Source organism: Anolis carolinensis, unplaced genomic scaffold, assembly GCF_035594765.1.
Source record: "Anolis carolinensis isolate JA03-04 unplaced genomic scaffold, rAnoCar3.1.pri scaffold_10, whole genome shotgun sequence".
In the NCBI taxonomy this organism is placed as follows: domain Eukaryota; kingdom Metazoa; phylum Chordata; class Lepidosauria; order Squamata; family Dactyloidae; genus Anolis; species Anolis carolinensis.
In genome coordinates, this window is record NW_026943821.1 from 15,856,066 (window position 1) to 15,877,107 (window position 21,042).

The window sequence follows — 21,042 nt, forward strand, 5'->3', positions numbered from 1 at the left end:
CCTTAACACACTTTGCCATATAATTCAGTTCAATCTGGAATCTGATACTGGATTATATGGCAGTGTAGATCCAGCCCTAGACTCCTTGAATAAAGGGGCCGGGCTGTGGCGCAGGCTGTTGAGCAGCTGCAATAAATCACTCTGACCATGAGGTCATGAGTTCGAGGCCAGCCCGTGGCGGGTTGAGCACCCATCAATTAAAAATAAAAAATAGCATCTGCTCGTTGCTGACCTAGCAACCCGAAAGATAGTTGCATCTATCAAGTAGGAAATAAGGTACCACTTATTAAAAAGTGGGGAGGCAAGTTTAACTAATTTACGACCTGGAATGAAGAAGTGCTGTCAGAGTGGATGATGAAGCAGCTGCTCCCCCCTGTGGCCAGAATTGAACATCCCCTCAGGAGAAGGTTAACTTGCCTCTGCGTCTGTCTGTCTCGGTCTCTGTTTGATGTGTTTATGGGCATTGAATGTTTGCTCTATGTGTGTATAATGTGATCCGCCCTGAATCCCCTTCGGGATGAGAAGGGCGGAATATAAATACTGTAAATAAAATAAATAAATAAATAAATAAATAACACTTAAATAAGTGTTGACCTTACATAAGTAGTTTTTGCTGGAACAATTAATATTCTCTGGTGCCACCTACACTGTCATAATCTGGATTATATGGCACGGTCACACCCGCGTCTGTCTGGATTTAACAAGTGACTGTAGTTCTGTTTTTCCTAGCTTTAACTTCAGTCTCATCCTGTCTCTGCACCAGATCCTCCACTACGATGTTGAGACTAAACTCAGAATATTGGACCCTCGCTTTGAAGACCTGGTTGCCTGGGAAGGCACTAAACACACTGCAGATTTGCAGGAGCTTTCCATTTTGCTGCTTAATGTGACCTTTGACCAGGAGGGAGATTATATCTGCAGTGTCAACCGCACACTCCTTTTTGCAAATGACCATACACACAATGTCATGGTCAACAAGACCGTCCACATTGACGTGGTAGAGAAAGGTAAGTGTGAGAACGGGGGAGCTGTGGATGAAAGAAAGAGCTGGTATGGGAAGAGAGGAATATGGTGGTAGAAGAGGCTTGCCAGGTAGTTGAACAATGTAAAATATGCCTTCCAGATTTTTCCTTATTGCAATGTCCAGCATTCTTCACTATTAGCTGTGCTGGGCAGGGATGCTGAGACTTGCAATCTAGTGACACCCAGAAGCTTTATGATTCCCACCCCTGGTCTGTATGATCCAGCATCTTGCTGCCGTAGAGATCAACTAGATGCCTATTAGAAGCTCACAAATTTACGTTTTTTTGAATTTTTTCCAATACTCTGGTCATTTCACAGGTCCACCACATGTGGTAGTACGTTCCATCCTTCTCCCCACACTTCCAGCATTTTGGATTTAAATTTTTATAATATTTTCCTAGTTTCTGGGGAGTCATATACCACCTGTAGGCCATTTTTATCCAGTTTTCTTTTAAATCTGTTACATAGCAATATCTTAATTTTTTATAATAAAGGAGAAGCAATAAAAGAAACAGATTGGAGCAGAATAATGGAATATTTAAAATAAATTGAACAAGAGAAAGGGAAAAAAGGAGTTAAAGACAAGAGATAAGAGAAATACCACCCACCAGAACAAAGACATGAAAAGGAGAGAGGAGTAAAAAAAAGAAAAGTACAGTAGAGTCTCACTTATCCAACACTCGCTTATCCAACGTTCTGGATTATCCAACACATTTTTGTAGCCAATGTTTTCAATACATCATGATATTTTGGTGCTAAATTCGTAAATACAGTAATTACTACATAGCATTACTGTGTATTGAACTACTTTTTCTGTCAAATTTGTTGTATAACATGATGTTTTAGTGCTTAATTTGTAAAATCATAACCTAATTTAATGTTTAATAGCCTTTCCCTTAATCTCTCCTTATTATCCAACATATTCACTTATCCAATATTCTGCCGGCCGGTTTACGTTGGATAAGCGAGACTCTACTGTATGAAAAAAGATAGAAAAGGTAGATACCTCAAAGATGATGTTAGGAAGTTCTTTTTAAATATATGTATATTTTATTCTACCCTCCCCCCTTTCCTTACCACACCCCCTTTTTCTTTTTCCTAATATTTTACTTCTTAAGTTCTCTCACTATTTTTCTGATATATCCTGATCACATACTTTATTCTTTTCTAGACTTTTGCATATGCTGAATTTACTGTCTTTTTAACATGTAAAAATCAATAAAGATTATTCTAAAAAATTAAAAAGAAGCTCACAAATTTACATTGTGTTAATTTGCAAATAATTTAGATTTTACCATATGAAATGCAGATTATCTGCTTTGAACTGGGTTATATGACAGTGTAGATCCAGCGTGAGAATAGGGTGTGCATTTTTGGGTTCTCCATCCTCACTCCTGTCCTACCTTCCCTAGCAAACCGGGACATGGCATCCATTGTGTCTGAGATCATGATGTACGTTCTTATTGTCGTCCTGACTATTTGGCTGGTGGCGGAGATGGTATACTGCTACAAGAAGATTGCTGCGGCAACAGAGGCAGCAGCACAAGAGAATGCGTAAGACATGGGGGGGGGGGGGGGGAAGTGTAATTTTTTTTGTTACTTTGTGGGGTAACTAGCGGTGAGTTGGACCTTTTGGGCTATTTGTAACAATTTGTATTGGTCTTAAAAATCCTTAACACATTAGTAGTAAATGCTGTGTTGATGACATGCTTTTCTTATGTTTAAAAGGTATTGAAAATTATTATTTTCCCCACAAGCTAGTATTTTCAAACTCCAGCTCAGGGGTCCCCAAACTAAGGCCCGGGGGCCGGATGCGGTCCTCCAAGGTCATTGACCTGGCCCCCGCCCTCAGTTTTAGACTTAGGTTCACCCAAAGTCCGAAATGACTTGAAGGCACAACAACAGTCCTACTTAACTTGACTATCTCATTGGCCGGAAGCAGACTCACACTTCCCATTGGAATCCTGATAGGTTTACACCGTATGTTGGTTAAAATTGTTTTTATTTTTAAATATTGTATTGTTCTTTAATTTACTAATACTGTGCAATCCTAATAATATAATATATTGTGTATACATATAATATTGATAATATTATAATGTAAGACAATATAATATTTATTTATTTATTACAGTATTTCTACCCCTGCCCTTCTCACCCAATAGGGGACTCAGGGCGGCTAATAATAATACAATACAATATAATAATATTGTATAATATGATTATATTAATTATATATTATATATCAAATGTAATATTACTAATAATATTACGGTATAGTGGCATAGTACAATATCTATATATATAAAAGGGTAATGAAATTTTGGCCTAGCACAAAACAACAAAACTACACACCCCAGAAACACAAAACCTGGCAGCACAACCCCTCATCCATGCCTCTACGTTCATACAACAAAATGCTCCAGCTACTCCAGAAAACGGCCAGGCTTTGAGACTGCAAGGCTATTCACTGCTATTCCATCTGGCCAACAAAGGATTCCTATAAGCCACAGCAACGCGTGGCTAGGCAAAGCTAGTCTATATATATAAAAGGGTAATGAAATTTCGGCCTAGGACAAAACAACAAAACTGTACATCCCAGAAACATACTCTGGTTTCTCTTCAGATCGTACATCCCAGAAACACTAAACTTGGCAGCACAACCCCTCATCCATGCCTCTACATTCATACAACAAAAAGAAAAGAAAAATAAAGTCCTAATTAGAGGGAGAGGAATAATTGTTTTTATTCCAATTGCTGCCAGTTAGAAGGCTAAGCTCCGCCCACTTGGTCTCCTAGCAACCCACTCAGCCTAGGGGACAGGCAGAGTTAGACCTCACTTAGGCCTCTTCCACACTGCCTATAAATTACAGATTATCTGATTTTAACTGGATTATATGGCAGTGTAGACTCAAGGCTCTTCCACGCAGCTATATAACCCATTTATAATGGACTTAATGTCAGGGGAAAAGCTTTACCCTTTACCTTAACTACCACCAATTCCTCAATACTTTATTTCCCATACCACCATACTTCGCCACAGCAATGTGTGGCCGGGCACAGCTAGTAGTAATATATAATGCCAATATTGTGCTATGCTAATAATATAATATATTGTATGTACATATAACTTGTAGGCCACTCTGAGTCCCCTTCAGGGTGAGAGAGGGTGGGGTATAAATGTAGTAAACAAATAAATAATTGTTGTTGGGGGTTTTTTTGCACTACAAATAAGCATGTCCAGTGTGCATAGGAATTTGTTTGTTTTTTTTAAATGATAATTCGGCCCCTCAACAATCTGAGGGGCCATGAACTGGCCCTCCACTTAAAAAGTTTGAGGACCCCTGCTCTAGCTAGACACGGTGGGAAGAGATAGGACTTAAAGGCCAGAATCAGGTGCATTATATTTGGGGTGGGGACGGTCAGTTCAGAGCCCACTTTTCACCTATTTCCATTTTTCTCTGTGTCCACAGCTCCGAGTACTTGGCCATCACATCAGAAAGTAAAGAAAACTGCACAGGGGTGCAAGTAGCTGAATAGTCCATGCAGGGCTGTCGGCAGGCACAGAGATTCCTGGTTGACAGGTATTATTGTTGCTGTTCTTATTTGCAGAGGGTTTTTTTTTACATGTCAGGAGCAACTTGAGAAATATAAGTCACTTCTGGTGTGAGAGAATTGGCCATCTGCAAGGACGTTGCCCAGGTGTTTTTAATGTTTTACCATCCTTGTGGGGGGCTTTTCTCATGTCCCTGCATGGGGAGCTGGAGCTGACAGAGGGAGCTCATCCATGCTCTCCTCGGGTTGGATTCGAACTGTCGACCTTCAGGTCAGCAACCTAAGCAGTCCTGCTGGCACAAGGGCCCAGTGGATCTCAACCTGGGGTTGGCCTTCAACTCCCAGATATCCTAACAGCTGGTAAACTAGCTGGGATTTCTGGGAGTTGTAGGCCAAAAAAACATCTGGGGACCCCAGGTTGAGAACCCCTGGCATTGTGCCACCGAGGTGCCAATCATTTGCAGAATACGACATAAGCAAAAGATATGCCTCTTCCCCATAAGTTTTCCCGTCAAAATTTAGAAGATGGGGAGAGGATGGGGAGAGGACAAGAGTGGGGATGAAAATCTGGGAGAGACCAGTGAATTCACAAAGGATTGAGATGAAGCAAATTCAGTGATTTGCACTCCAACTCGTTGCTCTTGGGGAATATATATAGATTGATGGAAGGTGTCTTTTTTTTTGTGAAAAAGAGAGCTGGAGGAGAAAATCATACAGATCAGTATTCCTGACCTGGTATAATCCACCATTTCCACCATTTCTGACCATGATGATGTTTGTTAGGAAGGAGAAGCCATGATTATACGACCAAGAAAGCTGGGAGGGGTGCAGAGGGAGAGATCATTTTAGCTAGATCACTCTGAACTACAACAGCTAATGGCTTCCATGACAGCAGGGCAATAAATCCACTCGAGGTTTTCATTTGAACTTTATTGTTATTGCTACCATCATTATTTTATATTTGTTTGTACATTGCTTTTTTTTTCTCAAGACCAAAATTTAAAGCACCTCCAAGATGCTGAACCCCCTCCTTAAAACAGATTCAGCAACTCAGACAGTTTCCAGGCACAATTTGAAATTAGGCAGGTGGCCAAAAGTTGCTCTTCTCTGGGTTAAGAGATTGCCATGATATAATATCCATGGAAACCAAGGTCTTTTTGTTTATAATTTGAATATGCTAACCTGTTTTGATATAGAAAAGGTTTGCATGCTGTTCTTTCTTCACTCCCCAAGAAATGGCAATGGTTTCGGCAGTGTTCTGAAGGAAAAAAATCATTGTTTTGTTCTATTACTGGTCGCCATTTAGATTAATAGCAGGGAATACTATGTGGAGTCCACAATGGACAAAAGGTAGGGTCATTTGCATCATACATTTAATAGCTGTGCCAGAAGGCAGACGGTAGGTGTAACTCTGTTCTGTACAATGCCATGAGATTGTGCATCCATTGAATCTTTTTCTACTGAACCATAAAGTACTGGTTCCAAAGCAGTGATCCCCAAGAACTAAAATATGGTCTGTAGCCTCACTGTTACTACACCATTGCAATGAGAGTTACTGATCTCGTGAAACCCTCTTATAGTGCCAAGGCAACAGGGATGTCAGGAGAGGAAAGGTTAACTACCTACGAAAGGCGTGACAACAAGCCTCCTGACTGCTGCTTCTCCTCCTCCTCCCTCCCCCTGTTACATGTGGCACCTGGAAGTGGGGATGCCTTGGTGTCTTCATTTTTAGGCCTGTTACTGGGGTTATTTGGGGTGCTGATTCAGAAAATTGCATTGGATAAACCATATCAGCTCTAGGTTATAAAATATGGTTTTCTGTGGGTGAGCAGATGGCGACTAATGGATGGCATATGTTCTGTATCAGAAACTAGAGCTGATGTGGTCTATCCAATGCAATTTTCTGAATCAGTACCCCAAATGAGCAAATTGAATCTAAAGTTGACCAAAAACTTATTAGTAACTCTTTTCGTTTTAATGTTGAGTGTGGTCCCTGGTCAAAGTGGTCCCTGGTCAAAAAAGGTTGGGAACCACTGATTTAAAGCCACCTTAAGGTCACCACTAGCTTTAGGGGACCTGAGGACATGGTGTAAAAGTCTCCTCCTTTGGCCACCATGACTGAGGTTGTTGGAGAGAGCTCCTGGACCTTTAATGATTGTATCAGTGGAGGTTATTATCTGGCTGCATGGCAAGTAATACCCTGTTTCCCCTAAAATAAGACATCCCCAGAAAATAAGACCTAGTAGAGGTTTTGCTGAATTGCTAAATATAAGGCCTCCCCCGAAAGTAAGACCTAGCAAAGTTTTTGTTTGGAAGCATGCCCACCAAACAGAACATTACAGCCTGCAAGATCAGTAAACATACGTACCATAGATTGTTGTACATGGGAATAATGGTAGTAACAAGAAATTATTGATAGGATTCACAGTTAGGTTATGCTGGTTTGTGATGACAACTGCTGTACAGTATATAATCAATGTTCCTTAATTTGTTCAACAATAAATGTGAATTCTTCATGGAAAAATAAGACATCCCCTGAAAATAAAACCTAGCACATCTTTGGGAGCAAAAATTAATATAAGACACTGTCTTATTTTCGGGGAAACACGGTATGTGTTGCAATTTTCTCTTTTGCACAATGAATAAAGATTGTTTGCAGTTTTAACTCCAACAGCCCTGACACTGCTGCCTCTTTATTTACCTGGGGCACATGAAATGTGAAAGTGAGGCAAATAGAAAGGTTATACAGTAGAGTCTCACTTATCCAACACTTGCTTATTCAACTTTCTGGATTATCCAACGCATTTTTGTAGTCAATGTTTTCAATATAACGTGATATTTTGGTGCTAATTTTCTAAATACAGTAGAGTCTCATGTATCCAACATAAACGGGCCGGCAGAATGTTGGATAAGCAAATATGTTGGATACTAAGGAGGCATTAAGGAAAAGCCTATTAAACATCAAATTAGGTTATGATTTTACAAATGAAGCACCAAAACATCATGTTAGACAACAAATTTGGCAGAAAAAGTAGTTCAATATGCAATAATGCTATGTAGTAATTACTGTATTTATGAATTCAGCACCAAAATATCGCGATATATTGAAAACATTGACTACAAAAATGTGTTGGATAATCCAGAATGTTGGATAAGCGAGTGTTGGATTAGTGAGACTCTACTGTATTAATTTTTGCTCCCAAAGATGTGCTAGGTCTTATTTTCAGGGGATGTCTTATTTTTCAATGAAGAAGGATTCACATTTATTGTTGAACAAAAAAAAAAAGAACATTTATTATATACTGTACAGTAGTTGTCATCACAAACCAACATAACTAGACAAACTGTGAATCCTATCAAGAATTTCTTGTTACTACCATTATTTCCATGTACAACTGGTATGTACATTTACCAATCCTGAATGCTCTGGTGTTCTGTTTGGCAGGCGCCGGGCATACTTCCAAATAAAAACTTTGCTAGGTCTTACTCTTGGGGGAGGCCTTATATTTAGCAATTCAGCAAAACTTCTACAAGGTCTTATTTTTTGGGGATGACTTATTTTCGGGGAAACAGGGTAGTTGTCTCTTCTGGGGTGAAGCATGGGTCTTATGGGATGGTGATGTTCAGTGATGACAGTCCTAGTCAGGGGTCCCCAAACTAAGGCCCGGTTGCCAGATGCAGCCCTCCAATGTCATTTACCTGGCCCCCGCCCTCAGTTTTATAATATAATATTTTTATATCAGTTTTAATAATATAATATATTGTATATACATATACTATTGATAATAATATTATGTTATACAATACAATACTAATAATAATACCATATAATAAAATTAATTATATGTTATATATTACATCTATATATATAAAATGATAAAGTTGTTTGCGCAGTGACTATAACAACAAAACTAAACATCCCAGAAATACGAAATTTGGCAACACAATGCAAAAGGCTTGCCTCCAGGTTACAACAACACAACCACACCACAAAACCACAATCTAGACCCACAAAACTCACAACAACGCATCATGCGATAACAACACAACTAAACACCCCAGAAATACAAAACTTGCCAACACAATGCAAAAGCCTTGCCTCCCAGTTGTAACAACACAACCACGCCACAAAACCACACAGGGCCCACAAAACTCACAACAACGCATCGTGACTATAACAACACAACTAAACGCCCCACAAATACGAAACTTGGCAACACAATGCAAAAGCCTTCCCTCCAGGTTGTAACCACACAACCACACCACAAAACCACAATCCGGACCTATAAAACTCACAACAACGCATCATGACTATAACAACACAACTAAACGCCCCAGAAATACGAAACTTGGTACACAACTAAACGCCCCAGAAATATAAAACTTGACAACACAACGCAAAAGCCTTGCCTCCCGGTTGTAACAACACAACCACACCACAAAACTACAATCCGGACCCACAAAACTCACAACAATGCATTGTGACTATAACAACACAACTAAACGTCCCAGAAATACGAAACTTGGCACACAACTAAATGCCCCAGAAATATAAAACTTGACAACACAATGCAAAAACCTTGCCTCCTGGTTGTAACAACACAACCACACCACAAAACCACAATCCGGACCCACAAAACTCACAACAATGCATTGTGACTATAACAACACAACTAAACGCCCCAGAAATACAAAATTTGACAACACAATGCAAAAGCCTTGCCTCCAAGTTGTAAGAACACAACCACAACACAAAACCACAATCCGGACCCACAAAACTCACAACAACGCATCATGACTATAACAACACAACTAAACGCCCCAGAAATACAAAACTTGGCAAAACAATGCAAAAGCCTTGCCTCTCAGTTGTAACAATACAACCACACCACAAAACCACAATCCGGACCCACAAAACTGACAACGCATAGTGACTATAACAAATACAAAATTTGACAACACAACTCATCCACCTCCCCAATTCACACTTGGCCTCCAAAAAAACAATTACAATAATAACAATGACAACAACAACAACAAGAATCAACACCATCACAGGCAAGAAACAGCCAGGCACTGAGGCTGAGAGGCCAGTCAGTGCTACACTGGGCCTCCAAAAAACAATACAGTAGCATCTAACTTATCCAACCTTCATGACCACTACAACAACAACAATAATAAACACCTACACAGGCAAAACAAAAAAAAAGACTATTGTACCACAATAAAAATATAAACCACACTCAGCAGAATCAGACATTACAACAACAAACCAAAGACAACCGGGATCTCAAGCAATTATCAATCAACACAAAAATTGAAGAAGGTAACAGATTTCAAATACTACTACTAATGTGAGTATAAAGAAGGTGGAGGTCACAGCATAAATACAACCTAATGTAGACTGACCAACACCACCAGACTAAGCCACAGCAACGCGTGGCCGGGCACAGCTAGCATTATATAATACTATAGTGGTATAGTTCAATATAGTAATATATAATGCTAATATTGTGCTATGCTAATAATATAATATATTGTATGTACATACAGCTGCTCTGAGTCCCCTTCAGGGTGAGAAGGGTGGGATATAAATGTAGTAAATAAATGCAGTAAATAAATAATTTTAGACTTAGGCTCGCCCAAAGTCTCAAATGACTTGAAAGCACACAACAACAACAATCTTAATTAACTTGACTATATCATTGGCCAGAAGCAAGCCCACACTTTCCATTGAAATCCTGATAGGTTTATGTTGGTTAAAATTGTTTTCATTTTTAAATATTGTATTGTTCTTTCATTGTTGTTGTTGTTACACTACAAACAAGACATGTGCAGTATGCATAGAAATTTGTATTTTTTTTCAAATGATAATTCGGCCCCTCAACAGTCTGAAGGATTGTGGAACGGCTCTCTGCTTCAAAAGTTTGAGGACCCCTGGTCCTAGCAATGCAGAACCCTGGTCAGGCTGGAGACAACTGGTTGGCTTGATTCCAGGAGATTGTGATGTCGTGGCGATGGAGTTCTAATGCTGCCTTCTTGACTCTTGTTCCAGGGATGAGGCTTTGAGAAGGAGCGGAGGAGAGGGAGCGTGTGACTCAGCAGAGGCCTCGGCAGCCCCTGAGAAGAGCTGAACTGGAGCCAAACAGTCCCTCCCCCCACTGCACGGCCTTTCTTTTCCTTATCAAAGCATGCTATTTTTAATAACAGAGCTCTATATTCGACCCAGCCACCCAGAGACAGACACCTGTCTTCCGAAAGGAGAAGGTGGTTTGTCCTGGCAGGCCCCTTGCTCTCCTTTGCACCTTTCTCCGGGGAGCAAGAGTCGCTCCTGCCACAATGCATGATGGGGAAGTGTGGCATGGTGGCTTTCTGATGCGCTGCAAAAGCTTGGGGGTCTTTCCCCCACCCCACCCTTGGGGTCCCCACATGCCAGCCTGAGACCTCTTTAATTTACAGGCACCTGCACTTGCGCTTTCTGATTTTTTGTACGTTTCTTGCGCTTCGAGTTGTTTTTTGGTTACTTCGCTACCAGCACTTTCTATGGGTCTGAGGAGAGGAGGCCCCGATCTGTCCCTTCTTTCTCCCCTACATGCCATGTCCTTCCAGTGGTAGACTGAAGCAGAGATGGTTGTCACCTAGTTGTTCCTAAGGCCTGAGCACCAGAAGGAGACATTGAGATGCAGATTCTGTGTCGCCATGTAGGAACGCCTTTGATGGAAGAAATATTTAGCACTGACATAGATATGAACTGTGATCTTCCTGAGAAACTGTCCCAGGAAGTTTTTCCTCAAGGCTGTCAACCCAATGGAAGATTTGCTCAATGCCACTGGTGAAAGGAAGACACTGCAAAATATATGCATCTGATTGGAAGGGAGCCGGCGCTTGGATCCAGATGTTGCTCCTTTCACTCCGTGCCCCTGACGTTCATGATTCTTCTGCCCTCGATAGCATCGTGTCAGAATTTGCTTCTGATTTTGGCCCTGGGTTTCGGTTCAGCCTCATTTCAAGCTTGTCCCTTCCTCTCAGATTTCCTTTCTGGATCCAGCACCACCTCATCAGGCCATTTGGGCTCTTTGGAGAATACTGTGCCATCCCCTCTCCTCAGACCTCCGGGGCTGGTCTCCTAGGGACCAGCTGCCAACACAATAGACTAGGGTTTGTTCATAAATAAAGATGATTGAATTTCACTCTTTTGGACAGAGTCAGTGATTTAATTTGTTTGCCATCAATGATGAAAGTCGGGGCTAGATTTACACAAAAGCAAGCTACAATGTCAAGCCTCAGATGATGACGGCCCTTGCAGCACAAAACAAATCATAACTTTCCCCATTATTAAATTTTAAGTTGTGTGTGCGTTGGTGTGATGCTGTGGCGCCTCTTCATTTGATAGAGCTTAGGTTCCCAGTACATCTTAATCAGGTCCTGATTTAATTTCATCTTTTTGGCTTGCAGTTTTAGTTCTGTTCCAAGTACAATGTGCATATAAGAAAGACAACACAAGAACAGTAGATCAGACAGAATAGTAGGAGATGATGGGATGTAGGTTTTGGCAACAAGGAAAAACAGCCCTTTCCTCTTGAAGGAGTGACCCTCTCCATTTCACACCCTCAGATGAGTTTCTGTTCATTGATTCAGCCTCAATATCATCAGAGGGCAAAAGGGAGAAACATGCCGAGAGGACGGCGCATCAAGCAAACTAGAAACTTATGAGGGTTGAATGAAAAGTAATGCCTCCACCTTCGTAACTCCTCAACGGATGGCAGTTCTGGTATGCGGTAGGTACTGGCTTGTTCAGTAGACTCTCCTCTACAGTTCCATTTGGTGGGAAGCCTTTGCATTGAACGGTTGTGTTGTTAAAGTGTGAAGTATGGAACCCTGCGCAGACGGTCGGTCAATGCGACTTAAGCAACGTGCAGTCATTGAATTCTTGACAGCAGGAGGTGTCATCCCAAAGGAGATTCATCAGAGAATGCAAGCCGTTTATGGTGATTGTGTGATTGTGAGTACTGTGCATCATTGGGCGAGTGAGTGTAAAGATGTTGAGGTGGGAACATCTGACTTGCATGACAAACAAAAGAGTTGGACGTCTTGTGACAGCAACCACCAAGTTTCACAAGCAAAAGGTTGACAAATTGATTCAGGACAATCATCATATCACTCAGATAGAAATTTCAAGCATAACTGGCATTTCACAAGAACTTGTGGGTCACATTATTGCTTTGCTTGGCTATCGGAAGATCTGTGTACAATGGGTACTGTGAGACGCTGGTTGCAGAAACAGAGTGTCGACTTCTTCCGTGACAGCTTCAGAAAACTTGTTCATCGTTAGCAGAAATGTATCCAGTTGTGTGGTGATTGTGTGGGAAAGTGAATATTGGTAGTTAAAGAGCACATTCTAAGGATCATTTCTGCGTTTGATTTATTAAAATATTCCCATCCAAACCCAAGTAACGAAGGTGGAGGCATTACTTTTCATTCAATTTCTGTTTTCAATTCCTTTGCTTATGTCATTCTGGCCGCTGTTGCCAAATATATGAGTAATTTTTCTTGGTTGATATCTATAGCAAGTTCCTTTTTGTATATCCCCAGTAAATAAAGTTATTATTATTTATTATTATTTTTGTGAGATCTAGATGAGGCCTTGGAGATTCCTAGAGTAAAGACATTTCAATCTAACCTGTGAATAATCCAATCTGCAAAAGTCAAAACTCCGAATGTGTAAGGATGACTGTAACAATGGAGGTTATGCCTATATCAGATGATTCCACTTGTGTAAGCCATTCACAACTACGGACCAAATACCTTCACTAAATCGAAAACAGCCAAAATAGACACTCTTCCTGTGCAAGGGATCTTATACACATGTATGACTCCAGTAGAATGTTGTCTGCTCTCAGGTATGTTAATCTGCTGGCGTTTACACTGTTTTCTGATACCATCATGTGGCAATTCATCAAATTGCACTCATGAGTTAGAAAAAAAGAAAGCTGGAAAGTGATTGGTTAAAAAGAAAAAGAGCCCATCCAACATGACGTCATCAGATACAGTAGAGTCTCACTTATCCAACATAAATGGGTCAGCAGAACATTGGATAAGCGAATATGTTGGATAACAAGGAGAGATTAAGGAGAAGCCTATTAAATATCAAATTAGGTTATGATTTGACAAATTAAATACCAAAACATCATGTTATACAACAAATTTGGCAGAAAAAGTAGTTCAGTATACAGTACAGTACTGTATTTACTAATTTAGCAACAAAATATGACGATGTATTGAAAACACTGACTACAAAAATGCGTTGGATAATCCAGAACGTTGGATAAGCAAATGTTGGATAAGTGAGATTCTACTGTACTGTAAAAGCTACTGGAGGGACAAGAAGATTGATGCTGTTCCTTGCTAAAAGCCAGGATTTCTCCTAAGACACTAGTTGTTGCTGGAAATACTCAATTGTATACTACTCAACAGAACAGTGTGAAATGCTGCAAGCTAAAAAAAAACCCTCTTTACAATGCTCTCAAATCATCTATTGCTATTATTATTAGAAGTAACAGCAGGAAGAAAGGAGATTTAACCCCCCCCCCCCCCTCGGGATGTGGAAGGTTGTGGAGATAACTCAGGTCAGAGCAATTAAAGGGATAATTCAACACTATTTATTTATTTATTACAACATTTGTATCCCGCCCTTCTCACCCAAAAGGGGATTCAGGGCGGCTTACAATAAAACACACACACATAAAAATATAAAATACAATACAAATCAATTAAAATAGTTAACTAATTAATTACAACAACATTCATAAAATACAATACTAAATAGCAGATAATCAATTTAACCATTACTAGTTGCCTTTTTACTTCCGAAATAAAAATTCAGACATCACAGTAAACACCAAAGCATGAAGTGATATCAAGAGAGCCGAAAAGGTAACCAACTTGTAGTACTGTTTCCCCCCGAAAATAAGACAGTGTCTTATATTAATTTTTGCTCCCAAAGATGTGCTAGGACTTATTTTCAGGGGATGTCTTAATTTCCATGAAGAAGAATTCACTGTTATTGTTGAACAAAAGAAATGAACATTTATTATATACTGGTGGTGGCACAGTGTGTTAAAGCACTGAGCTGCTGAACTTGCGGACCAAAAGGTCCCAGGTTCAAATTCCAGGAGCGGAATGAGCGCCCACTGTTAGCTCCAGCTCCTGTCAACCTAGCAGTTCGAAAACATGCAAATGTGAGTAGATCAATAGGTACCGCTCCGGCGGGAAGGTAACGGCGCTCCATGTAGTCATGCCAGCCACGTGACCTTGGAGGTGTCTACTGACAACGCCGGCTCTTCGGCTTAGAAATGGAGATGAGCACCAACCCCTGGAGTCGGTCACGACTGGACTTAATGTCAGGGGAAAACCTTTACCTTTTTGCAGTAGATATCATCACAAACCAGCATAACCAGACAAACTGTGAATCCTATCAAGAATTTCTTGTTCCTACCATTATTTTCATGTACAGCAATCTATGGTACATACATTTACCAATCCTGCATGCTCTGGTGTTCTGTTTGGCGGGCATGCTTCCAAACAAAAACTTTGCTAGGCTTACTTTCAGGGGAGGTCTTATATTGTGCAATGCAGCAAAACCTCTACTAGGTCTTATTTTCTGGGGATGTCTTATTTTCAGGGAAACAGGGTAATAAGACTGATTTATTTTCTATGGCAGTACCATAAGGACTGACATGCACCTAAGAATGATGCGATCATTTGATGTAAACTAAATCCAGGTATTTTGCAGCCTCCTGTAATTCATTAGCCCCAGCTAACATGAAGGAAAATGAGAGTTGAAACCCAAAACATCTGGGAGAATTAGGTTACGTTAGACTCAAAGGAGACCGAAAGGTCCCAGGTTCAAATCCCGGGAGAGGCTTGAGCGCCCGCTGTTAGCTCCAACTCCTGCCAACCTAGCAGTTCGAAAACATGCAAACATGCAGCAGGAAGGTAACGGCGCTCCATGCAGTCATGCCGGCCACATGACCTTGGAGGTGTCTATGGACAACGCTGGCTCTTCGTCTTAGAAATGGAGATGAGCACCAACCCCCAGAGTCAGACATGACTGGACTTAACGTCAGGGGAAACCTTTACCTTTACCTTTACCTTTACTTAGATTCAAAGAGAGCACATAATGTTTCTTTAAGGATAAACTAGCTGTTCTGAGATGTTAGAGCCCATATAACAGATGACCTCACCTACAGAGACCTCTGGAATAGGTTAGACTTTGTTTATTATAGCAAGCCTAAATTGAAGCAGACAATGAGATATCTACCACAGAGTGTTGCTTGCTTTGTGTTGTCGAAGGCTTTCATGGCCAGGATCACAGGGTTGTTGTATGTCTTTCAGGCTGTGTGGCCATGTTCCAGAAGTATTCTCTCCTGACGTTTTGCCCACATCTATGGCAGGCATCCTCAGAGGTTGTGAGGTATGGATAAACTAAGTAAGGAAAGGAAAGAATATATATCTGTGTAGAGTCCAGGGTGTGGCAAGAGTCCTTTGTCACTGGGAAGCCAGCATTAATGTTTCAGTTAATCGCCCTAATTAGCATTGGAAAGGTTTTGTCTCTGAGGGCAGAGGACAGCTAATGACTGAACAAAGGATGCCCCCAGGCAAGAGACAAAACCTTTCCAATGCTAATTAGGGCGATTAACTGAAACATTAATGCTGGCTTCCCAGTGACAAAGGACTCTTGCCACACCCTGGACTCTACACAGATATATATTCTTTCCTTTCCTTACTTAGTTTATCCATACCTCACAACCTCTGAGGATGCCTGCGAAATGTGTGGCGAAACGTCAGGAGAGAATACTTCTGGAACATGGCCACACAGCACGAAAGACATACACAACCCTGTTGCTTGCTTATTTACACCACCTAAAGCCACACTGGGCAGCTAACAAAATAGATTGAACATAAACTCGGTATTAGAATGATCTTTTGCGTAACAGAAGAGCTTTTGTAGAAAGACTTCGTCCCCTGGGAAGGTCATTGCTGGTTAATGTAACACCATATTAAGTGCTGCAGGGAATGTGTTTTAATTCCACTTCCTGCTAATTGCAGAACTGCAATGTTTCAATGGCACTTGAGGATTCTGCTGGGAACCAAGCTCTGAACCTGTGTGTCTGTCTGGTGTCCAACCCGCCAAAGGATTTCTCTTGCACGCTACTGGGTAAATATTTGTTTTAAACACCACCCCTCAAAAGTCAATTGAATTGCCCATTCGTGGCATCATCTGCAGACATTAAAAGAACATTAACATTCCTTTGGTCAGATCTGAGACTGATCAGGCTTCACAATGCCAGCAAAACCACAGTGCTAGATTCCTTGGCAGTAAGCAAGGCAGGGAAAACGTGCCATTACAACACAAAAAGAAAACAACGTGCTTAACGGACAACCTCACAATTCCAATTAAAATCTGCCTTTGCTTATTAACTAGTACAACTATGAATGATCAAGCTGCTAAATCAAAAGCCAGTCTGGATCAGAAAATAACCTAGGCTGGCCCTGGAGTTGGCTAGATGTATCTAACTGAGACCACTTTGGTGCTGCGTTGACATCTCCATGGTCCAGCCTGGAGGACATTGCATTGGATTCATGGGATGCAATAGTTCTGCATCTAAACCCATTGGACTCTTGAGACAGGGTTGCTGTTTTAAACCATTGCTTTCCATGGGATGCAATAGTTCTGTATCTAAACCCATTGGACTCTTGAGACAGGGTTGCTGTTTTAAACCATTGCTTTCCATGGGATCCAATTGTTCTGCATCTAAACCCATTGGACCTTGAAACAGGGTTGCTGTTTTAAACCATTGCTTTCCATGGGATCCAATTGTTCTGCATCTAAACCCATTGGACCTTGTGACAGGGATGCTGTTTTAAACTATTGCTTTCCATGGGATGCAATAGTTCTGCATCTAAACCCATTGGACTCTTGAGAAAGGGATGCTGTTTTAAACCATTGCTTTTCATAGGATCCAATTGTTCTGCATCTAAACCCATTGGACTCTTGAGACAAGGTTATTGTTTTAAACCATTGCTTTCCATGGGATCCAGTTGTTCTGCATCTAAACCCATTGGACTCTTGAGACCGGGTTGCTGTTTTAAACTATTGCTTTCCATGGGATCCAATTGTTCTGCATCTAAAACCATTGGACCTTTGAGACAGGGATGCATCTAAGCTCCTGGCTATCACAGGTGCTCTATTCTGACATCAGTAATCCTTTTATTTTTGAGTAGGAATGAAGAATCCAGATTTCTATTAGCATCTGTTACTGGGTTTGGCAGGAGGTCCCTTTTCTTTTTTTCTTTGTCTGACTTTCCAGAGATTTTTCCTTTCCATCCCATGGGAGAAGGGTCTTCTATATGAAGATACATAAACTAGGTGCAGGTGTGAGAGGAAGAGAGTTGGAAGTGGGAGGTCCTTTTTTAAGATCATTTTTATTCAAAACACATCTTAAATTAACAAATACATCATATACAAGAAGGCTCTTCCTTTCGCACATGATATGGCAACTGTCATAAATCATATTCAGCCAAGTTTAGAAAAATATAATCCTTCATAGGACTACATTGCACATTCATATTCCACTTATACTATTTTATTTTATGCCTTTTAATTTTATTTGTGTGTTTTTTGTATTTGATACCACTGTATGCTTGTTTTATATCTGTGAGCCGCCCCGAGTCCCTCTGGGGAGATGGTGGCGGGGTATAAAAATAAAATAATAATAATAATAATAATAATAATAATAATAATAATAATAATTACACTACAGTTGGTTATCTGGGTCTTGGTATGTTCTTTGGGAATCTGGAAGTTTGCCAAAAAGTGCAGTTATGGAGACGGGGGAAATGTGGGTTTTTTTGCCCCAATTGGAATTCTTCCTTCTAAAGGAAATTTTTCTTCACTTCTTAGCGTTGCAGAAACGGAAATAATAACAGTCATTCTCATCTAGAATTCTTCCATATGCTGAGTTTCGATCCCTTGGTAGTTTTGTCCCTTTTCTTTATATGCCTAAACTACAGTAGAGTCTCACTTATCCAGGCTAAATGGGCCGGCAGAAGCTTGGATAAGCGAATATGTTGAATAATAAGGAGGGATTAAGGAAAAGCCTATTAAACATCAAATTGGGTTATGATTTTACAAATTAAGCACCAAAACATCGTGTTATACAACAAATTTGACAGAAAAGGTAGTTCAATACACAGTAATGTCATGTTGTAATTACTGTATTTACGAATTTAGCACCAAAATATCACGATATATTGAAAACATTGACTACAAAAATGGCTTGGATAATCCAGAGGCTTGGATATGAAAACAGTCAAAGTTTTAAGTTGCCTTACAATAATAAATGAGGAGCCCCATTGGCGAAGTGTGTTAAAGCGCTGAGCTGCTGAACTTGCAGACCGAAAGGTCCCAGGTTCAAATCCCGGGAGCGGAGTGAGCGCTTGCTGTTAGCCCCAGCTTCTGCCAACCTAGCAGTTCAAAAACATGCCAATGTGAGTAGATCAATAGGTACCGCTCCGGCGGGAAGGTAACGGCGCTCCATGCAGTCATGCCAATGGCCACATGACCTTGGAGGTGTCTATGGACAATGCTGGCTCTTCGGCTTAGAAATGGAGATGAGCACCAACCCCAAGAGTCAGACATGACTGGACTTAATGTCAGGGGAAAACTTTTACCTTACAATAATAAATACAGTAGCCAATGGAAGTTGCTGACTTTTATTGCCATGTTTCAGATCCTCTTAGGGCGCTGAAACAAATATAGTTTTCTTCTGGGGCTTCCTACTTCGTCGCACGGTGACAATGACAGGACACGGATCCAGAGGCATGCCTGCTACTGGAGGCATTGTGCTAAACTGCAAGGAAAAAAAAGAAGCCGGCCCTTGTTATTAGGAAGAAAATGCAAGGTAGCAACCTAGAGACTTGATAAGTCCCAGAAAACTTACATGCGTGTTTTCCATGGCAAATATAGAAGGGGTAGATGTAAAACATGGGTGATCTTGCGTCTTGAAGTGCTATATACCTCTGGCAAAGCTGATTCTCCCGAAGAAGAAGTTATGGCTAGAGTCCTGGAGTAGAGCTATTTAGCAAGACTTGAATTCAAATCCCTATGAAGTTCACTAATTTATTTATTTTATTTATTTTGTGTCAAAAGCATTGCATAATAAATAAGTTTAAAAGCGATAAAATAAAGGAATCACAAACAGCTAAATAGTTTTAGACCAAAAGTGGGCAACAGCAATTGCATTGTTCGTAGCTTTGAACAACTTCTCCTCCATGCATGAGGCAGGGCATCGTGGGCAAGCATACATATGCGGAGTTGTTTGTTCTGCTCCACAGTCACACAAGGTGGAAGATTCCTCCAGGTAGTGCCATCCTGCCAGGTTGTCTTTTGATCTTCCCACTCCACTTCTCAGCCTATTTAGGGACTTCCAAGTTGCCCATTCTTGGTTTGACCCTGGAGGAAGACCCTCATGGGGGGGGGGGCATCCAGTTGGAATTGCCTGGTTTAGCTGCCCAGAGGGACACCCTTGCTGTTGCTGGGGGAACATTAAGAGAAGTGGTGGTTCTCATGAATCTCCTTGACTTGAGTCTACTGGGAGGAGGCTGATAGTCATGCAGTGGGTGGCTTTCACAATGTTTAACATTATTTCTCTCACCGCTAGCAGCAACTTCCTGTTGCACATCACGGGGGGGGGGGGGGGGCAATGCCAGCTAGCTTATAGAGTTTATCAACAGGTGTAGGTTTAAGGCATCCTGTGATTATTTATTTATTTATTTATTTTACAGTATTTATATTCCGCCCTTCTCACCCCGAAGGGGACTCAGGGCGGATTACAATGAACACATATATGGCAAACATTCAATGCCAACAGACAAACAACATATATAGACAGACACAGAGGCATTTAACGTTTTTTTTTTCCAGCTTCATGATTCTGGCCACAGGGGGAGCTGTTGCTTCACTGTCCAGTAGTGGCTGTACTTTCTCATTCCATTCCTCGTGTTTTGCTGGCAGTTTTATGATGTTGTAAATTAGTTAAATTACCCTCCCGCATAAAGCGTACCTAAATTTCCCTAATTGACAGAAGCAACTGTCTTTCGGGGCTGCATAGGTCAACAGCAAGCCGGGCTATTTAATGGTCGGGGGCTTAACCCGACCCGGGCTTTGAACTCATGACCTCTTGGTCAGTAGTGATTTATTGCAGCTGGTTACTAGCCAGCTGCGCCACAGCCCGCCCCCTACATGTTTATTCTACAGATTATTCTACATGTTTCGTTCCTGCTTCGCATGGACAGACTTGTGCCAAACAGGACAGGTGTACTCAGCAGTTGAGTAAGACAAGGCCAGGGCTGATGTTCTTATTAATTGTGGGTCTGCATCCCATGCACTGCCAGTAAGTTTTC

General features: G+C 41.0%; 2 protein-coding genes and 1 non-coding gene across 5 annotated transcripts in view; 1 reads left to right on the forward strand and 2 right to left on the reverse strand.

Moving 5' to 3' along the window:
* Nucleotides 1-11,768, forward strand: part of scn1b (sodium voltage-gated channel beta subunit 1) — a 35,257-nt gene extending 23,489 nt beyond the window's left edge. Inside the window, exons 3-6 of the mRNA XM_008120927.3 lie at nucleotides 764-1,007; nucleotides 2,436-2,577; nucleotides 4,497-4,607; nucleotides 10,634-11,768. Coding sequence (XP_008119134.1) covers nucleotides 764-1,007; nucleotides 2,436-2,577; nucleotides 4,497-4,563 — 453 coding nt within the window. The 3' untranslated portion in view covers nucleotides 4,564-4,607; nucleotides 10,634-11,768. The remainder of the gene's footprint in view (nucleotides 1-763; nucleotides 1,008-2,435; nucleotides 2,578-4,496; nucleotides 4,608-10,633) is intronic.
* A 4,021-nt stretch (nucleotides 11,769-15,789) lies between these two features.
* On the reverse strand, nucleotides 15,790-15,913 carry LOC134293890 (small nucleolar RNA SNORA28). Its single transcript, XR_010000864.1, has one exon. It is a non-coding gene; the product is annotated as a small nucleolar RNA SNORA28 (small nucleolar RNA).
* Nucleotides 15,914-19,339: 3,426 nt separating this feature from the next.
* fndc8 (fibronectin type III domain containing 8) overlaps nucleotides 19,340-21,042 on the reverse strand; it is a 12,797-nt gene continuing 11,094 nt past the window's right edge. For all 3 annotated transcript variants that reach the window (XM_062962613.1, XM_008120925.2, XM_062962614.1), the window contains exon 5: nucleotides 19,340-19,490. In XM_062962613.1, the coding sequence (XP_062818683.1) occupies nucleotides 19,377-19,490 (114 nt within the window). In that variant the 3' untranslated portion in view covers nucleotides 19,340-19,376. The remainder of the gene's footprint in view (nucleotides 19,491-21,042) is intronic.